At 33.8% G+C, this 25,967-nt stretch overlaps 1 protein-coding gene across 1 annotated transcript in view; it reads left to right on the plus strand.

Moving 5' to 3' along the window:
* MTX2 (metaxin 2) overlaps positions 1-25,967 on the plus strand; it is a 64,398-nt gene that overhangs the window by 27,343 nt on the left and 11,088 nt on the right. Inside the window, exons 4-8 of the mRNA XM_026492482.4 lie at positions 19,718-19,790; positions 23,146-23,222; positions 24,486-24,578; positions 25,085-25,123; positions 25,516-25,641. Coding sequence (XP_026348267.1) covers positions 19,718-19,790; positions 23,146-23,222; positions 24,486-24,578; positions 25,085-25,123; positions 25,516-25,641 — 408 coding nt within the window. The remainder of the gene's footprint in view (positions 1-19,717; positions 19,791-23,145; positions 23,223-24,485; positions 24,579-25,084; positions 25,124-25,515; positions 25,642-25,967) is intronic.

The following is a 25,967-nucleotide window of genomic DNA, read 5'->3' on the forward strand; positions in this document are numbered from 1 at the left end:
GTGTTCTAGGCATGATGGTAAGCACTTGGTCATCTCACATTTTTTTATTCAACTTGATATTCTCTGCATTTAGTTTCTGTGTCTGATAGCATGTCATTAAGTATATCTTTGCTTTCATTAAGGTAGGGAAAGAAGGAAAAGATGGAAAGAAATGTATTTGGACAATAATTTATTCATATGAGTATCTATGGGTATCTTTAAGTTTCTTTCTTTTAGATATATTTTAAATCTTTTTACCAAAAATGTAATTACATATATTTTATTTATTTACCTTTGTTTTATCTTTATTTTTAAAGATTTTATTTATTTGAGAGAGAGAGAGAGAGGGAGAGCACAAAGAGAGAGGGAGAGGGAGAAGCAGACTCCCCACTGAGCAGATAGCCTGTTGTGTGACTTGATCCCAGGACCCTGAGATCATGACCTGAGCTGAAGGCAGACGTTTAACCAACTGAGCCACTCAGGCGCCCCCCTTATTTTATCTTTAGATACTACTATTATAACTAGTGTATTTTTTCCCTTATGTTAACTTTTGAGAAGCAGAAGTTCTCAGTTGATTATATGCAATAAATGTGGACTTTATACTGCTATTAATCATTTTTTTTCTTTTTTTAGGTGAGAGTGAATTTAAATTTAGCTTTCAGATACTAATAACAGAGCAGATAGCATACCAGATGTACTCGGTAAATGTTGAGTGAAAGGTTTATAAGTGTGGTAAAAGCAATTTTGCCTGATAACTGAAAGCACAAGCAAATTAATTTACTGTGTATAAAATAGTATTTTCAGTGTTTATCTTTTGAAAAAATAGCTTCATAACACCGTGAATATTTTTGTTGAAGCAGTAATTCTTAACCCTTTTTTAATTGCCATTTTTGGGATAACTTAGGACCTCGTGAAAACTGGACAACATTTCTCCAGAAAACATTCCAGCACCCACACACAAATAGACACATACCTAAGCAATTCTGCATATGGGTTCAGGGGGTTTACTGATCTTGCTGAAGCTATTTGGGGGTCCCCTGTGAAAAGACCCTAATTTTCACCAAGTAGAAAGGTATTTTGAGAAGGAATAGAGCAGTGGTTCTTAACTGAAGGAGATTTCTACCCGACAGAAGACATTTGACAGTGTTTAGACATTTCTCGTTGTCATAACTGTTGGGGAGGGTGCTGTTGGCATCTACTGGGTAAATGCCAGGGATGCTGCTAAACGGCTTACAGTGCACAGGGCAGTCCCTCCACAACAAAGAATTACCCAGCCCCAAAGGTAAATAGTGTCAATGTTGAGAAGCCCTGGAATGAATTAGTTTTCAGTACAAACCAAGATACCGGTATGTTACCATTAAAAAAAAATAATGTTTTAAGTAGTCTGGGGAAGGGAAGAAAAAAGAAATCTTAGTAATTTATTTAGCAACTCTGTTTTTATGGTTCCTATTAATTTACTGTCTCACCATAGCTTCTCAAATCATAGTTGTAATTAACAATAAAACCAGAAAAAAAAGAATCTTTTAAAATGCAGAATTTGCTTAACCATTTCAATTTTTTTGTTATCCTACATATGTCACTTAGATGATAAATTAACCAGCATATATTAAAAATTCTTAGTTTTCTTCAATATTCTTTGACTTGACAGCTGATAGTAGCCATGACTATAAATGTGACTTTTCCAGATATCTGATGTAAACTTTATGGAGTAATTTTCTTCTATATAGTGGACCAGTATCCGTTTAGAAGAATCAGTTAAATGTGTAAAATTGATCAAAACAATGTGACAGGTATCCATAAACTGGATATATTTTCTAGAAGATACCAGATATCAAGCATCAGATATTTTAATAGTCTGCCAGTTAAGCCATCAGGAAATTTAAATTTTACCTACCACATAGACTTGGCATTTATTATATTCCTGGAACTAAGTGGTTAGATCTTTTTTGATTAAAGGAACCCTTATGATTTCAGTTTAAAAGAAAATAAATTTTTTTCCCATGGCTGTTATTTCCTCGTAGATTTGCTTTTCCCCCCTCATCCACAAAGTATTGGTATTACCTGAAATGTTTGTTTAGTCATATAACAATCTTGTATGTTGAATGTAATGAAGTATTAGTGTAGCATGTTCCTGTGGTTCTCATGAGTAGGGTGTGTGTGCACGTGTGTAGCAGGATGTGCGTACATATGTAATCAATCTGTGCGGGTGTGTAATTGGGAAAAGAACTTTGATAATAATTCTCTGTTACTGAACAGGCAAATCCACCGAGAGAGAAAGTATATTAGTGCTTGCCAGGAGCTGGGGAGAGGTAGAAATAGGAAGTGAGAAGTATTGGGAATAACAGTTAATGGGTACAGGGTTTCTTTTTGAGGTGATGAATATGTTCTAAAATTAGACAGTGGTGATAGTTGAACAATTTTATGAATATACTAAAAATTGAACTGAACACATTAATAATATGAATTGTATGGTATATAAATTATATGTCAATAAATCTGTTATTTTTTAAATTAAAAAAAAATAATTCTCTGTTACTAGTCTCTTACCTCCTAAACCTGAACCACTGTCCAATAGGTATATAATGTATATAATGTTGGCCTCATATGTAGTTACAAATTTTGTAGTAGTCCCATTAAAAAACGTAAAGAGAAACAGATGAAATGAATTTTAATCATGTTTTATTTAACCCAGTTTATCCAAAAGTTATTATTTTAACATGTGATCAGTACAAAATTTATTAATGGGATGTTTTACTTTTTCTATATTAGGTTCAAAATCTGATGTGTATTTTACACTTAGAGCGCATCTCGATTTGTGCTAGCCACATGGCTCTTGTACTGAAAAGCGCATGTCTAGAAATACAATATGAGCAAATATATATGAACTCCCCTTCAGTTTTTCTGAGTAAAATGTCTTATTTTCTTGAAGAAGTTTATGACTTTACTGATTTGGTATATGCTGTCTTTTCTCGCACCTTCCACAAGTGAAATGGGAGTTGGTCTCTTCCAAATACCGTGTACCTTAGGCATTACTCTTTGTTCCTCATCCGTAAAACGGAGATATAATAGAAGCTATTTTATTAGATGTCATGAGGATTGGATGTGTTAATATATATAAAGTACTTAGAAAAGTACTTGGCACAATGTAAATATGCAATGAGTGTTGATTATTATTTTCTTCTCTCCTATTCATTGACAGAAGTGTGGATAATCAGTGTAGCAGGAGGAATGGAAGCTTGCAGGCTTTATAATGCCTAAACACACTGAAGTAATTAAAATAAATGTTAGGTTTAAGAATTTTTTTGGAGGGGTGCCTGGGTGGCTCAGTCAGTTAAGTGTCCGACTCTTGATTTCGGCTCACGTCATGATCTTGGGGTCCTGGGATGGAGCCTTGTGTCGGGCTCTGCACTCAGTGTGGGAGTCGGCTTGTCTCTCTCCCTCCACCTCTGCTCCTCCCCTAGCTTGCGTGCTCTCTCTCTCAAATAAATAAAATCTTAAAAAAATTTTTTTTGGGGGGGACATATTTAGATTTGTGTGAACATTGTTAATTTTTGAATTCATTCATGCCATACCTAAAAGTTAATGTTGAATATTTTAGTTCAAAGTATTTTTTTAAAAAATGCTGAATAAGATTTGTTTTAAAAGTGAGTTTTTATTGACTACTTTTATTGTTTAAGGCATTCTATTGAGAACGTTTATGTGAAGTATCTCATACAATCCTTATCATAACCATGGTGGAAGGGACTATTATGAACCTCATTTTAGAGATGTGGAAACTGGAACTAAAGAGAGCTTTGCCCAAGGTCATAGAGCCCACAGAATGTGGAGGTAAACAGACAGTAACAACAATAATGGTTGAGTACCTACCATGTGCTCATCACTGTGCTGAGCCCCTAATTCTCATTAACTCATTTAATCCTTAAGACAACTTAAGGGGTAGGTGGTGTTATAATCCGCATTCTGCAGGTAATGTTAGTAAGAACAACAATAGTAACTGAAGCTAAAATGTACACAGCACTTACTCCATGTGCCAGGTCTTGTTAAATGTACCTTACATGTCATAGATAATTTTCACACACAGCAACTCTAGGAGGTGGGTAGTAGTATTCCCATTTTACAAATTAGCAAGTTAAAGTGGAGAGGTTAAGCAAGTGGCTCAGACTTACACGGGTGGTAGCTTGGCCGAGATGGAATGCAAACCCAGGGAGTCTAGAGTCAAGAATTCATGCTTGTAACACTTTGTTGCGTATCAGTTCAGTCCAGAGACACAGATCTTTGAATTTTTGTTTAAAAACAAGTGGACATTTAATTCAAAATCATTTCTGACATTTCCTAGCAAATTATATCTTACAATTTATAGATTACTTTCAGATGTGAAAGATAAACGTGTCTCAGCTTTTGGATCTCTGAAATGTGATAAAGGCAGTCTTACCTATATTATCAGTTATTGTGAAGCTCAAGTTAAATAATAAATGAGAAATTCTTTTGAAAAAAATGAAAGCAATAGAAATACAAGATGATGTTGAATGTTGAATTAGTGCCTGTATACATATTTTATGAATGTATATAATAAAATTGTTACTTTGTAAGTTTTAGAAAGGATGTTGTTTTTTATAGGAAGCCAATTAAAAAGAAACCTATTTTCCCTTTTTGTATGGCTTAATCTTTTGTAAAAGCTTGAATTTATTTTAGGAGATAGTCTCAAACTGATGATCATTAATAGAATGCTGCATAAAAGAGAATGCTACTTTTTACTTACTCAGTTTTTATATTCACTTCCAGTAAGAGTAACATTTAAGCTCAGATTAAGGGAAATATCACTATTTTACTTAATATTCTCATTTCCCCCTACTTTTTTGTGAATGAATACTCTGTCTCTAAAAATGAAAGGGCAGACAACAAAAAAACTATTTTTTTTCTGTGGAATATGTTGTATCATTTAAAAAAGTCAGCATTTTTATGGGCCTATTAATTCTGGGCCATGAATACTTACATGGCAGATCTGCTGATAAATTGTTAGCTGACCCTTGCTTTTTCCTTTTAGCAAATGATGCCTTTTAGGTAGACATATTAATTAGGAGTTAAATGATAATATCCTCCTGTAGTGATTGGGAAGAGCAGGAGAGAGGAGTATCTCTCTCCTTTGGACTGCGAGTCAATTGTGCCATTGGAGAAATAACAGTGATTATGAAAACACATCCCCTGTAAGATGTCAGGTCATTCAGATGGCTGCTGCGGACAGCTTACCTTGACAATTGTAGAGGAAGTGATTTGAATTTTCAGTGTGGTTAGATACATTTTTTTCTTTAAACAAGTTGTTCATGGTTGTATGCAGTTTTTCTAAGTGTCTGTTCAAACCTGATAAAAATACAGGTAGGATGCCACCAGTGTATATGTTCTAATAGAGAATTAAGAGAATACTGTTTTATGAAAAACATTTTTAAAATGATGTAACTTAAAGTTTCATAGAGCGTAAAAGTTTTTTGAAGTTTGTTCATCCCTCCATTTTGATCATCCTCTATAAAATGAAGCTTTTGTATTTACTTTCAGGATTAAAAGAAGGAAAGAAAAGCTTAGAGGTAGAGAGAATTTAGGGCACATTTATTACATAAGGGGACTTGTAAAATCCTTTTCAATATTTTAGTAAAATGAGAAAAATGGAGGCTGTAGGATTTTTTTCTTGATATCACTGAGTTTAAACTTCAGTTTCATTCTTCAGATTGAATGTCTTGTATCACCTTTTATATACCAGCAGTATTAAAGTATTTTGGTGATGGGGGCGCCTGGGTGGCACAGCGGTTAAGCATTTGCCTTCGGCTCTGGGCGTGATCCCTGCGTTATGGGATCGAGCCCCACATCAGGCTCTTCTGCTGTGAGCCTGCTTCTTCCTCTCCCACTCCCCCTGCTTGTGTTCCCTCTCTCGCTGGCTGTCTCTATCTCTGTCGAATAAATAAATAAAATCTTAAAAAAAAAAGTATTTTGGTGATTTGTGCTTATAAAACTTGGAAGGATTTAAATATATAAAATATGATCTTCAGAAAAGATAATTTATATTGAGATAATTAAAACTGAATTTAAATTACAAACAGATTAAAAACATTTTCAGTATTAATATGAATTCCTCAACATAAATGGTATGTATGGTATATACAGAGCATTTAAATTAGTCTTAAAGGATTTGTGAAATGAAGCATATTCAGAATAGAATAAGGTGGCTATTAACGTTGTCATTTTTATGGCAAAAATGGACAAGGCAAGAAACAACAATTGTTGGAGAGGATGTGGAGAAAGGGGATCCCTCCTACATTGTTGGTGGGAATGCAAGTTGGTACAGCCACTCTGGAAAACAGTGTGGAGGTCCCTTAAAAAGTTAAAAATTGAGCTACCCTATGATCCAGCCATTGCACTACTGGGTGTTTTCCCCAAAGATACAGACGTAGTGAAGAGAAGGGCCATATGCACCCCAATGTTCATAGCAGCAATGTCCACAATAGCTAAATCGTGGAAGGAGCCGAGATGCCCTTCAACAGATGACTGGATTAAGAAGTTGTCCATATATACAATGGAATATTACTCAGCAATCAGAAAGAACGAGTTCTCAACATTTGCTACAACATGGACGGCACTGGAGGAGATAATGCTAAGTGAAATAAGTCAAGCAGAGAAAGACAACTATCATATGATTTCTCTCATCTATGGAACATAAGAACTAGAATGATCAGTAGGGGAAGAAAGGGATAAAGAAATGGGGGGGTAATCAGAAGGGGGAATGAAACATGAGAGACTATGGACTATGAGAAACAAACTGAGGGCTACAGAGGGGAGGGGTGTGGGGGAATGGGATAGGCCGGTGATGGGTAGTAAGGAGGGCACGTATTGCATGGTGCACTGGGTGTTATACACAACTAATGAATCATCGAGCCTTACATCGAAAACCGGGGATGTACTGTATGGTGACTAACATAATATAATAAAAAATCATTATAAAAAAAAAAAAAGTTGTCATTTTTAGTAAATAGTGAAATAAAATAGTTTTGTAAGATGATGGTTTGCTAACATAAGTACCTATTTAACTTAGAAAAAATGTACTTTCCTGCAGTCAAGAGAGATTGCAAGTTAGAATATCAACCATAGACTTTTCTGTTTAAAAAGTAAATAGCGAGCAGGATTTTAAAATTTGTTGCTGTTAAACAGAACAATGAAGACATCGCAGTAAGATGAAAAAATGACAGTCTATTTTTTAAACAGCAAAGGGCTAGAATTCTTCATTATTAGATATACAGTATCAGCATAATCGATCTAGCAGCATTATATTTGAGCTGAAAATACACTTAAATTTGAGGCCATACACTAGCCTGTGTGAACGAAACATCTTTCATATAGTTCTAAGATGAAATTACCCTTGAATGAATAGCATCTTCATTTATCTTCAAACCTCTTCTGTGCTCTTAGTGTATCTACTCTTTCAACATTCCACAACAAGAATTACATTACACCATTATACCAGAGTACTTCTGCAGTGTGAAATAGATTGGTTTGGAAAATGAACCTGGCTTTGCTATAAATTACATTCTCAGGTACAAAGGAATTTGTTATTTTGTTTAAAATAGTCACAAATATAATTAAGGTCTTAATTTATGTTAAACTACAAATATGGCTATTACTTTAACTGGATTAGGAACTTAGAACTTAATCTGTCACTTCAAGAATGATACCTAACACTTTTCATTTGTAACCTTAGATACATTATTTCAATTACAGGGTCTGCAGCTGTTTGATATAAAAAATGAATCATTTTGTAGGTAGATTTGTTCATGGTTTTTAATTTTAAAACATGCTTCTTCAGTAAGGTGGAAAATAATTCTTTGGTTGTCGTCACAGATTTTCTTTTGTGTCCTGGTAAAATAAGATATGAATTAAAATTCAGAACCATTTTCATTTTGTGCCCTGAGAATAGTATTGCTTGCTTTAGAACAGTCCTTAGTGAATTCTTATGTGAAATATTTCAAATTTAATTATGAAATGAATCGAAGCTTTGTCCTAAAGAGGAAAACCCAAGGTCTGCTCTCTAAGGATAGCTTTACATGGTTAGACTGAAAATAGCTTGTTCCCTACCTAGAATTTGGATAACTTTGTTAATGGGATCTCCATACATTTAGAAGCTATGTTTGTAGTCACTTAAATTCCACAGTATTAAGCTGTGTAAGGTACTTAATCTTTTAAACATTCAAGAATTCTTTAAAATTTTGTATTTTTATATTTTTATTGGCAAGCAATGTTGATTTTATTGCTTAAATGCAAAGAGCATTCTTATGTATTTAACTTGTAAGACAAGTAAATGTTCATTTTGTTTTTGGCATGAAGAAGAGGAAAGAAGATAGTTGGTGCTGTTTATTGGTAAATGATCCAGTATTCAGTTACTATTAGTTTATCAAAATGAATACATTTTATATCCTTGCCATCTGCTTATCCTAAGCCATTTAGCTTATCCTAAGAATTTAAAATTTGTTGGAGCTTTTTTTGTTGTTATTTTTCTCAGTTGGGAATATTTATCTGTAAATAATAAAACACTCATTATAGGAGCTGAAAAAAGTAGTTTCCTTTTTTTACTCCCAAACTGTTCATTACTGAGTGCCAAGTATTTGACTGGTGTTGCTTTAGCTTCTTGGGTTATAGGAATTATTCTCTGTGCCTTTGACTGTTTTATAGCTCCTTATACTTAATATTGACCTTACAACTTACTTTTATTTATATTTAATTCTAACAGGGAGAGCTTGTATCTTGTCCTATTCTGCTTATCTTTTTTTGTGGCTTTCTTTCTGAACTTGATTTTTTTTCTACAGCTGTCAGGTGTTGATGTATCTAAAGTTGAGTCAGATATTCCAAAAATAGTTATCAGGTGAGAGTTGTGTTAAGGGATATCTGTTCTCTGATGTGATCTGTCTCATATGTGCTCTCAATAGCATTTCATGTTTTGATAGCAAATTTGCTCTATTTAAAGCTATTTATGCTCATTGAATTGTGGGTTCTGATAATTTTTTAAGTTAAATTCCTGTTACCATTTTTCTAAAACATTATCTCCTTATCGATGTATTTGTCATTTTATTGATTTTTAAAAATAACTCTGAATTTAACAGCAGTTACATCTAACTTTTTCATGCAGTGGGCTTTGGTTCCATAAAATAACAAAATATGAATCTTTGTCGTAGCTTACTAGTTTTCTACAAATTTAGGTATGTTTTCATTTATTATTGTGAATATCTATGGCTTAGTCATTGAGCAAATGTTACATGAGAGCCTATAGTATGCTGAGGATAAAGTAGTAAACAAGATAGACGTGGTCAGTGTGTGCTAAGAGAGCTTACAGTCTGGAGGCCTTTTATCAGTTCATATATCAGTTTCATCAGTATGTGTGACTTTGAAAAATTATTCATAAAGTATAAGTTTATGTTAATACCAAAACGTTTTTATTCACTTGTTTTTGCCTTGTTTAAAAGATTTTATATAAGGTATATACTGCGATCATAGGAATCATATTATTTACTCTTTACCTTATTATTCTTTTAAAAAGTACTTTTGGTTATGTTCTCTTATTTATCCTTTTAATATCTATTTAGGGATTTTTAAAAATCTTACGCACAGTTTTACTGTTTTGATAATAAAGGAAATTAATTACCTTTTTCTCTTAAGGAGGTGCTAAAGGGTAATAAGCGAAGTCAGCTTTCTTTTGAAATAGGTGAACATAGGTGTACAGATATCTTTTTGAATTAGTGTTTTTGTTTTCTTCAGATAAATGTCCAGGAATGGAATATACCGGATCATATGGTATTTCTGTTTTTAATTTTTTGAGGAACCTCCATGCTGTTGTGCATAGTGGTTGCACCAGTTTTCATTCTTACCAACAGTACGTGAGGGTTCCCTTTTCTCCACATCCTCACCAAGACTTTTTATTTCTTGTCTTTCTGATACGAGTCATTCTGACAAGTGTTAAGGTGGTTTTGATTTACATTTCCCTGATGATTAGTGATGTTGAGCCTCTTTTCATGTGTCTGTTGACCATTTTTATGTCATCTTTGGAAAAATATCTGTTCAGGTCCTTTGCTCACTTTTTTTTTTTTTTTTAAGATTTATTTATTTATTTATTTTAGAGAGAGAGAAAGAGAGAGTGTGCACGCGTGCCTGCGCAGGTGTCTACACAAGCAGGGGAGAGGGAGATGGAGAGAATCCCAAGCAGACTCCCTGCGGGGTGCAGAGCCCAAGGTGGGGCTCAGTCTGACGACCCTGAGATCATGACCTGAACCAAAATTGAGTCAGACACTTAACCGAGTGAGCCACCCCGACATCCCCTTCTGCTCACTTTTTAACCAGATTATTTGGAGTTTTTTTGGGTGTTAACTTATGTCAGTTCTTTTTATGTTTTGGAAATTGACTTTTCAGTTTTTAAACTTGGTGGGCCATAGATGCAGGGGACAGTAGAGATCAAAGATAACAACTCTTCTTGGTTGTGTTTTTATTCTGCATAATAATTATAGTTCTACCCTTTTCTTAACACCTCAGTATTACCATACTTGCAGGAAAATATTGACAAAAATTATACTGATTTGTAGGTACTTTTGTCACCTTTTCCACAAAAGAAATGGGGATGGCCTTTAAGGTTGGGCTTCTCAACATTTGAGTAGAATTGCTTATATGGTTTCAAAGCATATAACTGTGCCTTAGGGACCAGGTCTTTGAAAAGAGAGCTGAGTTGTCTGCCAAGTGATATTAAAGTCCATCTTAAAGACTCCCAAGTCTCCCTCTTCCCACCCAAACCTGCTCATCCCACAGTTTTTCCTATTTTGGTAAATGGCGGTTCCACCATTCTAGTTGTTTATGTCAGAAACTTTGAGCCTTCTTTGAAGTCCTCTTTTTCCAATATTCACATCCAGTTGTCAGCAAAACCTTTTGGCCCTAGCTTAAAAATACAGCCAGAATCTGACTTCTTTTTCCCTTCAGCACTCTTGTCTTGATTCAGGCCACCATCATTTCTTGCCTGGATTGTGCAGAATCCTTTTAACTAGTGCTTCTGCTTCTGTTCTTCTACTCTCTACAGTTTAATCTCTGTATAGCTGCTTGTAATCCTTTAAAATGTTAGTCAGATTCTAGCAGTCTTCAGCTCAACACCTTCGTATGATTGTTCATCTCACTCAAAGTAAAGGTCAGAATCCTTAAAATTATCTGTAAGTCCTGCATGATTTCCTGGTCATCTTTGATGTCATCTCTTAACCACTCACTTCCTTAATCTGTACTGTCAGACTGGTCTTGTTCCTCAGACACACCAGTTGAAGCATAAGACTGCATCAGCTCCTTTGAACCTGGACTGCTCTTCTCTTAGATTATACATGGCTTACTCCCTAACTTTCTTCAGGTTTATGCTCAAAATGTTACCTTACTGGTGGGCCCTTATCTGACCACTCTACATATAAGAGCAGGACCTTCAGACTGCTTTGTATTTCTAAGTAGCAGGGATCACCATAATAATTTCTAGCTTATTTGCTTATCGTCTGTCTCCACTGGAATGTAAACTCCATGAAGGCCTAGATTTTATGTTCACTGCTCTATGCTCAGTGTCTAGAACAGTCGTGATACATAGTACCTGCTTAGTAAATCAGTATCAAGTATGTGGATGAATGCATAAATGCTTTCCATTCATTCTTCTAGATAATCAGAGTTGTGTTTGCCTATCGAGTTAGTTCACAAGAAGCTATGCATTGGACCAAATAAATTAGCCTTTTTCAGGCCTTATTGAGTTGTGTTTTAATGTTTTTAATCTTTTGCTCCAGGGCTTTAGAAGAAAAATAACACAAAGAGCAGTTCTGCATTTGGCCTGTGTTGTCTCATGTCATTCAGTAGCCCTTACAGAAGATTCCAGATGAGAAATGTCTTTTGGAGTTTAGTATGAGAAGTTCAGTTGAGGACTGAGTGACCCCATTCTCTTTTGAAGACTGCAAATATTTCATTGATGGATTCACTGCAGTTTATAGAATCAGTCTCTTATTGATGAACATTAGGCTACTGTTATTATAATATTACAAGTATACTACAAGTAGGGCTTAGGCATGAATATCATTACATATATCTTATAAAATTTTATGCAGATATGTTCATATACTTCAAGCAGTACAATTGTGGGGTCAAAGGATATGTACATTTAGGATTTTTGTAGCTGTTGCCAAACTAACCTTGAAAAAGATTGCATTGATTTATACTCCAGCCACTGGTTGAGTATAAATTTTGGGTTTTGAATTTTGACTAAGCAGTCTTTTAAAAAATGTTTTTATTATCAGAAGTTTCTGTTGCTTCATTAAAGAAATTCACATAGGATTAGAACTAGAAGATTTACTGAGTTTTAGACTTCTTTAGTCTTCGTTTTGTGATTTGATGTATTTTCAGATTTTCATGTTTGTTCATTCATTCATTGAGCTGATAATCATTATCTGGCACATAACTGGGAATTACAGTAGTAAATGCTAGTTTTAGAAGACAGGTATCTGAAAGGAGAAGCAAGAAGCATCAGAAGCTTGCCCTCATGTTACTGAAAGATGTATAGGATCCCTGTCTGTATTCCTGATATTCTGTTATCTACAACATTTGAAAGGGTTTTCCCAACATTTAAACTGCTAGTTTTATACTCTAATCAAAGCAGTGGCATTATTATTCACAATAACAACTTTTGAATTTAGGATTTAAGGTATTTTTGTAAGGATCGAATTGGCTGGTAACATAGTTCTTGTTCTTTATACTTTTGCCTTTGCTTTCACTTATGTGCAAATAAAATATATTGTATTTTTCAAAATCATTCTTTACAAAAAAATCTGAGCCATGGTTCCCAGAAGATATGATTCAGAAGTAATTACCGAAGAAATAGAATTTAGAATCTTCATGGAATTTTGTAGGTGTCATCTTCTGGGATTGTTTCTAGAATTTCTCTGATTTAAAAGTTCTCAGTGAGGGGCGCCTGGGTGGCACAGTGGTTGAGCGTCTGCCTTCGGCTCAGGGTGTGATCCCGGCGTTGTGGGATCGAGCCCCACATCAGGCTCCTCCGCTATGAGTCTGCTTCTTCCTCTCCCACTCCCCCTGCTTGTGTTCCCTCTCTCGCTGGCTGTCTCTATCTCTGTCAAATAAATAAATAAAATCTTAAAAAAAAAAAAGTTCTCAGTGAATGCTCTTTCTAAAGAATTCAGAGACAAGAAAAATATATAATCCTTTTGTATTTACTTTTTTCCTTCCTCATAATAATGGTTGGTGACATTGTATATCCTTTTTAGCTCGGAGTTAGGAATTTTAGAATCAAATTTGCTACCTTATTAATAGACATTTGAATTGTTCCCAGTATTTGATGATTATGGATCAGACTGCTATGAGCATTGCTGTACATGTAAGTTAATGACTATATGCCCTTTTTTTGGGGGGGGGGGTGTATTTCTGGGAATGGAATTGTTGGCTGATAGGGTAGGCATATGCTTAGTAGTAATTACCAAACAGTTTCAAGGTGGTTGGATTAATTTACACTCCCACTTGTAATGTGTATGAAAGGCTTGTCTCACACACACACACACACACACACACACAGAGTCTGCTGTCCCACCCTTACCCCATCCTCAAATCTGGATACCCACAGACAACCAACTTTCAATTCTTTTAGCTATATTATTTTTCCAGGTATTTACCTCTGTATTTTTAAGATACTTGTGTTACTATTTCATTTAAAAATTTTAAAGTATCTATTGAATTACACTATGAAATTCCCCGCTTACAACTCACTTTTTTCTCCTTCCCCATCTTCCCAATTGTGTTCTCACTTTTTTTTGTTAAGTTAATACTAATACTTAGTATTTATATTATAATTAGAATGTAAATATTGATCTCAGTTGAGTAGCTCAGTGTTCTATGAACATATTCTTTCTGTATGATTTCCCCCCTCAGGTTAGTAATTGCTTTATTTAATTCATTTGGGTGGTGTTCTCTCCTAAACTCTAACTGAACTATAATGCTTTCCCTCACAATGCTCAAATACATCAGATTCTTTTTTTTCTTTTTTCTCAGAAATACTACCTTTGAAACTTATGTTCCTTCTACTCTAATTGGAATAGTTCTTTTCTCTGCTGGCATCAGAGCTGTTTTCTTATGACTGCTATTCATCATCCAGCGAATTCTTTTTGCTTTTCTTTTATGTTGGATCCCTTATTCTCTGGATCCCATATTCTTTTTTTTTCTTGGTTTATTATTTTTATGTTATATTATATATAATATATATTTTTATATATTATATATAATAATATATACTATATTATTATATATAATATATATATATTTATTATTTTTATTTTGTGCAGCACATTTTTCCTTAGCTTCCTGAGAAGGGAAATAAAAATTTAAAGACCTTGTTTAGATGATACTATTTTTATTCTTTCTTTCTTTCTTTCTTTCTTTCTTTCTTTCTTTCTTTCTTTCTTTTTAAAGATTTTATTTATTTATTCGACAGAGATAGAGACAGCCAGGGAGAGAGGGAACACAAGCAGGGGGAGTGGGAGAGGAAGAAGCAGGCTCACAGCGGAGGAGCCTGATGTGGGGCTCGATCCCGGACCGCTGGGATCACGCCCTGAGCCGAAGGCAAATGCTTAACCGCTGTGCCACCCAGGCGCCCCTATTTTTATTCTTTCTTTACACTTGACCAATACCTTGGCCACATGTAGAATCTTAGTTGGCAAGATTTTTTTCTTAGTATTTTGAAGGCCTTGTATTACCATAAAGCTTTCAGAGTTACTATTGAGACATGAATGTCATCTATTTGCTCAGTCCTTTGTATGCTTCACTTTTCATTTTTCTTTTTCCCCTTTCTTTTCTTTCCTTTCTTCCTTTCTCTCCTTTCTTCTCTCCCTTCTTTCCTCCTTCCTTTCCTTTCTTCCTTCTTACATGCCGTGATCAGATCCCTTAAACTCTTTGTATATTTGTGTGTTCCCATTTTAAAATAGGCATATTTATTGTACCTACCTCTTGGGCAAAGCTCTTATGCAAGTACCTGGCACATGGTAGTCAGTGCTCAATAAATATTAACCATTATAATTTTTCTTTGAAGTTGTCTCTTTTCTGCAATTTTTCTTTCCTGTCACTTCCTTTTTTGTGGCTTATTTTGGCCTAAATTTTATGTTCGAGGCTTTCCTCAAATATCTGTTGGTCTGTGCTATAACCATTTATATTTAAGAGTGAGGCACTAAAAAACTGATGGGGAGATGCAGGACTTTTTGACATGTAGGCTTTGCTGTAGGCTGATTGCACGATGAGCTGCTATTTTTGTTGGCTACTGTCTCACCCTCCCCCACCCCTATCCAGACTATCAGCATTTGTATGGCTTTTCTATAGTTATCTCTCTTATCTTAGAGGGACTTAATTTGGTTGTCATTGTTTGGGAGCTGAGAGGGAGAGGGGTGCTGTGGGTCTCTTCAGTCAATGTGTGCACTCTCCCTTAACCTTTCTCTTTTCAGTGTGACTCCTCCTCCCCCCAGTGCCCTCTGCTATGTTTGAGACTTGAGTCAGGAGTCTCTCTGGTTCCATTTCTTCAGAAAATGAACCTCAGTCTCCTGCCAGATTGGGGGTGGGCTAGTTGTGTGATGCTTATACAGACTTTCAGCCACTCCTCCTATTTTTAGTCCTTTACCTCACCTCCGCCTTCTGTAGTACTTGGTACCTCCAGTTGTGGAATCTCCTAGTTTCTGTGATTTGGGTGCATTGATTTTTTTCCCTCTGCATACTCTTAGATTTCAGCTTCCTCTGCCCTGCTAAGTCTGCTCTCCATCTGACAGAAATGGGCAGACATCTCTGGTCTGCTTTGGTCACCTCTCCCCGTCTTTGTGTCATTCTGGGTTTATCAGTTTTCTGTTTCTTCACTGTTACTTTAGTGGAGGTTTTTGTTTTTGTTTTTTTTTAATAAGATTTATGTATTTGAGAGAGAGAGAAAGAGAAATGTGTGTGTGAGTGGGGGGGCAGAGGCAGCGTAAGAGAGAATCTTAAAGAGACTCCCTGAGGAATGCAGAGCCCAATGTGGGGCTCGATCTCATGACCCCAAGACCATGACTTAGGCCGAAATTAAGGGTCGGATGCTCAACTGACTGAGCCATCTAGGCGCCCTTATTTTAGTAGAATTTTTGAAAGATTGCAGAGATAAGTGTGTAACTTCAGTTCTTCATGTTTAACTAGTTATCCATGATCTGGTATTACTCTTTTGTTTTTTTTAAAGGAAATTAAAAAGTGTATCAATATCACTTCACTGAGTTTTTTTGATGTTATGAATTTCATTAGTTTATTCAATATGTTGAAACTACATTAAGCTTACTAAATTTCAGGTAGTGGGTACTATGTTTTATGTGTATGTATGTGTGTTTAAAAAATTTCTTACCATTCAAAGAATGAATGTATTGACTCTAGTTTTAATTTATTCATTCTTAAGTTGTTAGTTTTCACATGTTAATAAATTTGTCTGACCATTTTATCAGTTGGAGTTGCTCAGCAGAGTAAGCCCTATATTAGTTCTTTTTAAAATTGAAAATATTGTGGTGCTTAGTGTGTCACTGTCATCAAAAGTTGATCACTTGCAGAGTTTGCGGACACTCTAATACTGTACAGATTACTTTTATAATATCTAGCCTGATGACTTTCAGATGATGTCAGCCTCTCTTGTTAGATGTCTTTTATGCACTGATTACCATTGCTATAGATCCATGTTGTCTAGTAGAACTACCTGTGATGATGTAAATGTACTGTTATTTGTATTGTCCAATAAACACGGTAGCCGTTAGCCACATGTGGCTATAGAGCACTTGAAATATGGCTAGTGTGACTGGGAAACGGAATTAAAAATTGTATTGAATTTTATTTTATTTATTTTTTATTTTTTATTTTTTTTTTTAAAGATTTTATTTATTTATTTGACAGAGATAGAGACAGCCAGCGAGAGAGGGAACACAAGCAGGGGGAGTGGGAGAGGAAGAAGCAGGCTCATAGAGGAGGAGCCTGACGTGGGGCTCGATCCTGGAACGCCGGGATCACTCCCTGAGCCGAAGGCAGATGCTTTAACCGCTGTGCCACCCAGGCGCCCCTAAATTTTAATTTATTTAAATTTAAGTTAAATAACCACAGGTGACTGGTGACTACCATATTGGACAGCACAGTTCTAGATTCTGATAGTATGTGCAAAGTTTTGGGTGCAAATTCTTTTATATTGTTCATCGTGTGAATTAGTTTGGAATAAAATATCCCACTGAAGAATAGGAGTTAGCGGAGTTATCCTAAACTTATTTATTATAATTAGAACTACATTTTTTCTTTGGATTTACATAAGAATAAAAATATGAAGACTTCAACTTCAGAATTGAAAATAAAATGTGTTTTAGGTTGGTGTATCATGCTATTTTATTTGGGGGCTGATGAGAGACGGAAAGTGAAAGTTGAAATTATTATTTTGGAACCTCTCAGGAATTTTCTTCCATCCTGCAAAAGAAAGGAGAAATACTGTTTGAATCGAAGCCTGGTTTGGATTTAACTTTTTTATATTCTCAAAGACAGTCACAGTAGTGCTCTGTTTTGCATTTTTAATGTTTGAATGAAAATATTGTGTTTGTGACATCAGACTTCTTTGTGAACTGCAGGTTAATACATAAAATTTCTTTCAAATCAAGAGTGAAGAGTAATTGTAGTAAATGTTGTAAAATTAATCTTTGGCTAACTAAAATTATGCCATCAGTTGAGGTCTGTGGTGAGTTGAGTGTTGCTACATTGGTCAAGATGCAATCAGTTACATTTTAGTAAAAATGAAAAATTCACAGGACTGGAAACGTGGCTGTGATTGCAGAACATTTTCACTTTGCTTAATCTTTTTTTAGTGAAATATAGCTTTTTGGAATAGTGATTAATGCAGTTACCACTGCATATTTAGTTTAGCAAAATATACAGTATTTACTATTTTTATAATCGTATAATTGTTAACTAACAAGAGAATATTATTCAGACATTTGAGAAGATAATATTAAGTAGTTCTTTCAGATTCTTTTTGTTCTTCTCTGAAGGCCTCAATCCCCTTTTATTCCTTCATTCTCAGAAGATGATTTCTTCTCCCATTTCATAGAATGTGAACATTCTCTCATTTTCTTGTCCGTCTTGCTTATCAGCTCGCAGTTATTACTGACTGCACCCACCTCTTGCGTTATTTGGAAAAGTGTCCTGTTTCCTGACAGAAGACCAGATACCTGTACCTATGCTCTTAGTCCCTTTTTACCTTCTCATGGATCTTGTATGCCTGTGATTCTACCTGTTTTTTGTCATTTCAGTGTGCTTCCGCTGTGTTTTTTTCTTTTCTGTTTATGTTTTAACAAGTTCAACCTTTCTTCATCATCGGGTACAGATACATATGTAATAGAAGGAAGACCCTTCTAATCCCTTCCTTCTTCTTTTTCTTATCCGTTCTTCTTGAAAGAACTGCTGATACTTCTTGTCTCTAATTCTTTCATTCCTAGGATTCTGTGTTTTAATAAGCCTTCCACGTGATTTTGATCCTAGTCTATACTTGTGGGTCAGTCAAGTAAGTAGTTCACTATCATTGTTATAATCTGGGCGCACAGGTTATAGTGTTTAGAGGACAGTGTACACTTAGACACAGAAGAATCAACTTTTGGTTGGTTGAGGTGGTGTTTAAAGCTAGAAACAGTAATTGTTGGTGAGTTAGTTAGAATTCAGTTTGGCGATGAGTTACAGAAAACCCAAAATAGCAGAGACTTAAAAAGATAGAAGTTGATTTCTTCTTATAAGTCCAGGTGATCCAGGTTCGGTGACTCCATGATTCTCGAGGAACCAGGCTTCTTTACTCTTGTTGGTCTGCCATCCTCAGCTCTCAGCTTCTGTCTCATGGTTCAGTTTGACTGCTGTGGCTATAGTCATCCTTTTCATTGTCTAGTGAGCAGGAAGGAAAAAAAGAGGAGGAGAGGCCATAGCCCTTCCTTTTAAAGAAACTTCTAGCAGTGGCCCAGACTGTAAGGCCCATTGGCCTTCAGGGTTTTTAAAAGGGATTGCATAACATTCCATGATTTGGATTCACCATAAATGATTTACTTGTTCCTTACTGTTAAACATTTAAGTTGCTTTTGAGATTTTTGTTACTATAACAAAGTGCAAATCAACAACTTATGTCTTTAAAAAGTGAATTACTGAGCATAAAAGCTACATGTTAGAATACTGAGTATTATAGGAGAGAACTTGGAAGTAGAAGAATAACATTTTGAGAGTTTTTCTTGAAGTCAAGAAAGGTGAAGATCCTCTAAAGAGTAGTAGAATTAAGCAATACCTCATAAAATTTGGACTTTAGTCATCATTAAAGAAAATTAAACCAATGTATAGTACATTGGCTTACACAAAAAAATGTGGTAAAATAAGTGTAGATAATTGACTTTTGTTTTCTGCAGAGTGTATAAATGCTTTAAGTGTCATACGTTTACTGGTGTCTAAGTTATATTGATTTTTTTTAGTACTGAAAATCAGATCTTTGTTTGGAATACAGATCTTTCACTTTAAATTGTTTCATTCTTTTCCAGTGAAGTGTTACTATATGAGCTATTACGTAAGTTTAGAAAATAAATAAATAAAAGGTTGTGTTCAAATATATATATATATGTACTTTCACTAGGCTAACTATACTTCTCTTGAATTTCAGGCCTTTTTGCAAATGTGTAATCTGCCTATCAAAGTGGTTTGTAGGGCAAATGCAGAATATATGTCTCCATCTGGTAAGTTTTTAAAAATTCTCTGTTAATATTCTATGTTGACAAAATTATAGTGATAGTCCAGTTTGTACCTACAATTTTAAAAGGCCTATTTTTGTTTGTTTGTATACCCTTTGAAGAATTTTCCCATGGTTTTGTAAAGTAACAGTTGTAAACTTGATAGTCTTTGGGTGGACATGGCTATCCATTTCAGTTCTATGGTCATAGTTGGTTACTGGAAAGTTACAGAAAATTTTTAAAGTAGTAAATATTAAGAAAATACATAATCTCAGATATCCCCAGGCTTATTTACATAGGACCATTTCCACTTCAGAAAACAAATTTTGATATTAATGAATCCATTCATTATTAAACACATTTCTCTAAACTATGTTCTCCTATTATACAGAGGGAAGAAGAGAGATTGTGGAATAATTAAATTTACTTGTCAAAGATGTTAAGTTCATCTTTGAATGCTTTTGGTTTCTAATTATTTCTTTTTTTAAAAATTTTTATTTCAACAAATTATAAGATACTTACTAAGATTTTAGCCTTTCTTCTATTTTTTATAATCAGTATTGCTTTTTCTGTGTGTTATGTATTAGTAGATTAAGGTAAAGTTTTAAATAAATACGGTTCAGATAATTTTTAATATAAAAATAGAGCGCCACAAAGCTGATAAATGTTAACTAGAATTGGTATGGATTATAATTATGGTTCTGCTGGTGTAATAATAACACAGAATCACTCCTTTATGGGTAAATCCATTGAGTATAAATGATTGGGATAAATGCGTTACATTGCTTTTAAGGGAGACATTTATCTCCTCACTCTGAAGATAACTTAGAAATGATTTGTGTAAAACATTTTTTTTCTTTTTATCTTAGGTTCTTAAAGGTGGTAATAATTGTCAAAAGCTGTGAAGACAACCTTCATACACACTGAAAATTCTACACTAATACATCTACACTTACAGATTTATGAATATACATTTGAAAACATCTCCATGAAAGAATTTTAGACTTGTAAACATAGACATATTTTAGGTTGTTGAAGGCCATTAATTGACTCATTTTCTGTTAATTTTGAATGTGGGTTTTATAAGCTTTCTGAATTTTGATGAGATGAGTTATATTGGGTTCTGTCCATCTTTTTCCTTTATGTAGTCATACAAAAAGAGTGTAGCTATACATATAAAAAAGTTAATAATCTAATACTAAAGTTGATATCTTTGGCAAATGAAGATAAGCCATAGAGTTCACCCCCACCTGTTTCCTCAAATGACTATAGTAAGTACCACCCAGGTAGATATCTTCTTATAGACTCTATGAAAGACAGATAATAGAGGCTATAGGACACACACACACACACACATACATACGTACATTCGTAGGAGGAGTCTCTTGTAGGTAGATGAAAATGGCACTTTCTATTAAGGCATTTATTTAAATTTCATCATAACTCTAGTATTATTCTCTTTTATCGTATGATTTGGGGTGTCAGGGAAATGTTTTATTTGTTTGCTTGATCTTGTTGTATATTTTTACAGCAGAGAATATTGTGGAGTAGTCGGAAATCAAGTCACTCTTGGCTAAGAGTTAGGAAGTTTCTACTTCTGTGACCTTGTCACATATTGACAGTTTCCTTGGGAGATTTCACTTCTCTTTTTTGAGCTTTAGTGACTTCATCTGTAATATGTGGTGGTTGGATTAGATTGTATTTGGGGCTCTTTTTATTTCTAATGTTTTCTGAATACACAAACTTGCTTGCTTTCTTCTTGCTTCCTTTAAGTTCTAAAAATGATTATTCTGTCTAAAATAAGAAAGAGGGCCCTCAGTTTGTTATTTTTAAATGATTTTTGATTGGTGCCAGAGAATAAATGTCTCACCATGCTTTTGCTTGATACCTGCAATAATAAGGATATCACATTGGCTCCACTTTAAGTCAGGCGAGTGACAAAAACATTATTTACTTCTAATTTGTTGCCTTGATTTTTACATTTTTCTTTATATTTAAGGATACATGAGTACTCAAGTTGACTACCCACACTGTTTTCCTGCTTCAGAATCTACAATACTGAAAGTATTTTTTAAAAAAGAAAATATGAACTCCTTCCAAGAATGCCAAACTGGATATTGAAAATGAGAAATATACTTTCCTTTCAAAATGTTACAACCTGAAAATAGCCTTCAGTCTAGGCATTTATCCACACATAGTTTTCATTCTCAGATCATTTTATCTCAGAGGACCTGTACTATTTCTAGCATTAGAGTATTTACAAAGATTTTATCTCAAGATAAAAAACAGTATGACCTAATACCCAGATAAATTCTTTTGTTTTTTGCAAGATTTATAAAGCAGTGGAAGAAAGGAATGTGGAATTCAGTGTTTTTATATTGGTAACATGGAAATGTCTTCTAAATATATCTATTGAGTTGTTGTTTCCCTGAAGGCCTGCCTGCCTTTTGTAATGCGTGTTATCCTATGGATGTAGATGAAGCTTTTGTTGGTGTTAGGCACCTCATCCATTAACCTTGGGCTGGGTGAGACAGAGAGGAGTGAATCTGTTGAAAAGGACCATGAAGAACCCTGTTGTTAGTGTGAACTCTTTTTGAACTAGGTCTGATAACAAGTTTCATCCTCTAGCTTTTGGGGTGAAATATTGCTATTTGGAGACTATTTTGTTATCATCTCTGGGATAATTTCATCAACTATTAGTATTTATAAAAATAAAATACTACTTTTTTAATGTGACATTTATTTAGAGAAGCCAGTTTTTATAAGCATACTACTTACTTTTTTCCCCCCAAGTGTGTCTGGGAACATACTTTGTATTATAATTCATAAACTAGCGTATCTTCAAAGATTGCTAATTCTCTTAATTCCTGATTTTTTTTGAGCCCAAGACATTTATTGTACCATTATGTGCTTAAAATATTGAATTTAATGGGTATCTGAGATTTAAAAGTAGATGTAAAAAAGAGGTCATATTCTTAAATGTAGTTTAAAATATAGATTGATTCATTGTACTCTTAAGAGAAAGTTCCATTACATTTCTTTCAAATCTGTCAGTGTTTATGAACCAGTGTTCTGCCTTGGTTCATGTAATTTCAATAATTAGTATTTACTGCTATATTATATAGCGATTTGTTAGTGTTCTGAAAAGGGAATATTGTGATCAGTTATTATATACAAGTGAGAACTCTAGAAATGAATCTCCTTTTTCTTTTAAAATCAGTCAGTAATCTTTGTTTTAAAGTTTATAGAATTTAATGTACACATTGAATTATAATTTTCAAAAGTTATAGGGTTATGAAATGAGTATATTAATAAAACACATTCTGTTTTTGTATTAATTACATTTTTCCCCCCTCCACAGGTAAAGTACCTTTTATTCATGTAGGAAATCAAGTAGTATCAGAACTTGGTCCAATTGTCCAATTCGTTAAAGCCAAGGTAATAAAAAAGATATTAAATACATTTGATCACAGTTAGTCTTAAATAAGTCATTCATCATTCTTTAGTGTGTCTTAACATTAATACTGATCTTAACCTGGTTTTATAAAATGCCAATATAAACTAGTGGAGAAATATTTCTGAAGTGTAAGGTTTTTTTCCCCACAATGTAAATCAATGGCAAAAGATGTAATTTGATCTTTACAAAATGGTAGATAATTTTCTAACTTACGAGAGTTTTGGTCATAAATGAAAACTTATGTTGTTATAAAATGTCAGGTTAACCTTTGAGAAGGGAGATATAGGATATATTTAGAAGTTGAGTGTATTAATATATACATTTGAATTCGGTTTAGGTTTTAATAGTTATAAAAGACAACCCCCATTAACATTTTGGGGAACATCCTTCCAGACTTTTCTCCTTGCATATACAGAAAATATAGATCATACTGTTTTGTGCTATTTTGCAGCCTGCCTTTTAAAATCATCAGTATGTTTGGGAATTCTTCCATGTTAATGACTATAGAAATATATCATCCTTTCAAGTTGTTATATAGTATTTTATTATATGGATGTATTATAATTTTTTTTACTTAAGCCTTTATTGGTGGACATGCCAATAGTTGTCAGTTTTTGGCTCTTACTGAGTGTTAAGATAAATATTGTTTTACAGACACCTTAGTACACTTGTCAGATTATCTCCTCAGGATAAATTCCTAAGAGTGATACTGCAATATTAAAGGGTATGCATTTTTAAAATCTCGCCACAGATGGCTGGATTGAACTAAAGGGTTACACCAGTTTATGTATCTACTCATTATTATAGTATATTAGAATTTTAAAATTAGTGTCTATTTCCCTATACATTTACTAACATTTTTTTCCACCTTTGACCACTTTATAAGCAACACATGTCAATCTTTTGGCATTTATTTTATTACTAATAAGGTTAGTCTCTTAAAAAAAACAAGGTTTACTGACCATTCTGTTTTCTTCTTTTGTGAAATAATTGATAATAGAATTCTGTCCATTGAAAGATACATTTTAAAATGGCATATACATATTAATTAATATTTTGTAGTGATAGATTATTAACCATTTTTTTCATATATAATTTTACGAGATATTTTAGAAATTTATTAGACATTTATAGTAAAAACATTGATGTAGTAAAAACATTTATATTCACTTCGTAGTAAGATAACTGAAAGTTTTTGTCCATTTAATATGATGCTCTTTTAAATTTTTTTAAATTCCCTTTAGGGCCATTCTCTTAGTGATGGGCTGGATGAAGTCCAAAAAGCAGAAATGAAAGCCTACATGGAATTAGTCAACAATATGCTGTTGACTGCGGAGGTACAATAGAAGATAATAGGCCTTGAAAAGAAACTTTCCTCTCATAAAAGATCATCTTTCTTATGGGTTATTTTAAAGTTATTGAGAAATAGGAATATAGTCAAGCAATTCTGGCTGGGGTGGTTACTAAAATTATTTGGTTATTATGTTTGAACAAGTTGTCTAACGTTTTCAGATCTAGTTTTTCTATTTGTAAAAAGGAGTGATTCTTACCCACTCATTATTTGACTTTGGCCTTGGGAGGTTTACTTAAATAATATCTGTAAAATACTTTAATGGTATTTAGAGATGTACTACTGTGTGAATAAGAAATACTTTTATTAAGTATTACCATTAATTAAATTTAATAGTGCTGTATAACAACATTAGCCAGAGGAGGGAAAACTCTCATATATGTGACTTTTATAAAGTTGGCTTATAAAAAATTACCATGGCAAGAAATAATTTTCTTTATCCATTTTCTCTTTGGTATTCTAAAGTTTTAGTGACTGTTCTTTTGTTCCTAGTTGTATCTTCAGTGGTGTGATGAAACTACAGTAGGGGAGGTGAGTGGTTCTGCAGCATTTATCTTAATTAAAATTTAATGAGAAAACACTTTTGCTCAGAATCGTAAGTCCCTGCTCATAAATGAAACATTGTGGTTTATACCATTAGTGATATAGTTTTTCACTTACTTTAATTTTGCTTGCACATACATTTTAGGGAAGCTATGTGTCATTGTTTGATATAACTGGTTGCAAAGTACATAAAAGTTTATATATTTTTAAAGGGAATGGCTTGAAATTTTAATTTTTTAGATTGCAAGCTATGTATTTTTTTTTTTTTTTAGATTGCTGTACTTGTGTTCTGAAAATATATTTTCCTAAGAATTCTGTTTGTAAAAACAGGCTTTGTTTTTAGAAAGAATCATGTTTGTCACAAAATCTTTCTGCTCTAGATCACTCATGCCAGATATGGATCTCCCTACCCTTGGCCTCTGAATCATATTTTGGCCTATCAGAAACAGTGGGAAGTCAAACGTAAGATGAAAGCTATTGGATGGGGTAACAAGACTCTGGACCAGGTGAATTCAGATAATTCAGATTGAAGTTGAAGTTCTCCTCAACTTTAATGCGTTAAGAATTCGTTTTTTTTGTATTGATAGTCTTTAAAAATCTCAACATAATAAAAATATTAAGAAAACATTTGCTTTTATTTTTTTCTGACATGAAGTGGTTTTTTATAAAAATCACACGTGCTTATTGTAAAACAAACTATATAATACAGAAAATTTGAAAAAGGAAATAGAAATTGCTTGAAATCCTACCACCTAGAATTTTTCACTGCTAACTGTTTGGAGAACATTCTTCTAGATGTCTCTGAATAACATTTTCCTTAAATGGGATCATA

Source organism: Ursus arctos, unplaced genomic scaffold (genome assembly GCF_023065955.2).
Source record: "Ursus arctos isolate Adak ecotype North America unplaced genomic scaffold, UrsArc2.0 scaffold_1, whole genome shotgun sequence".
Classification (NCBI taxonomy): Eukaryota; Metazoa; Chordata; class Mammalia; order Carnivora; family Ursidae; genus Ursus; species Ursus arctos.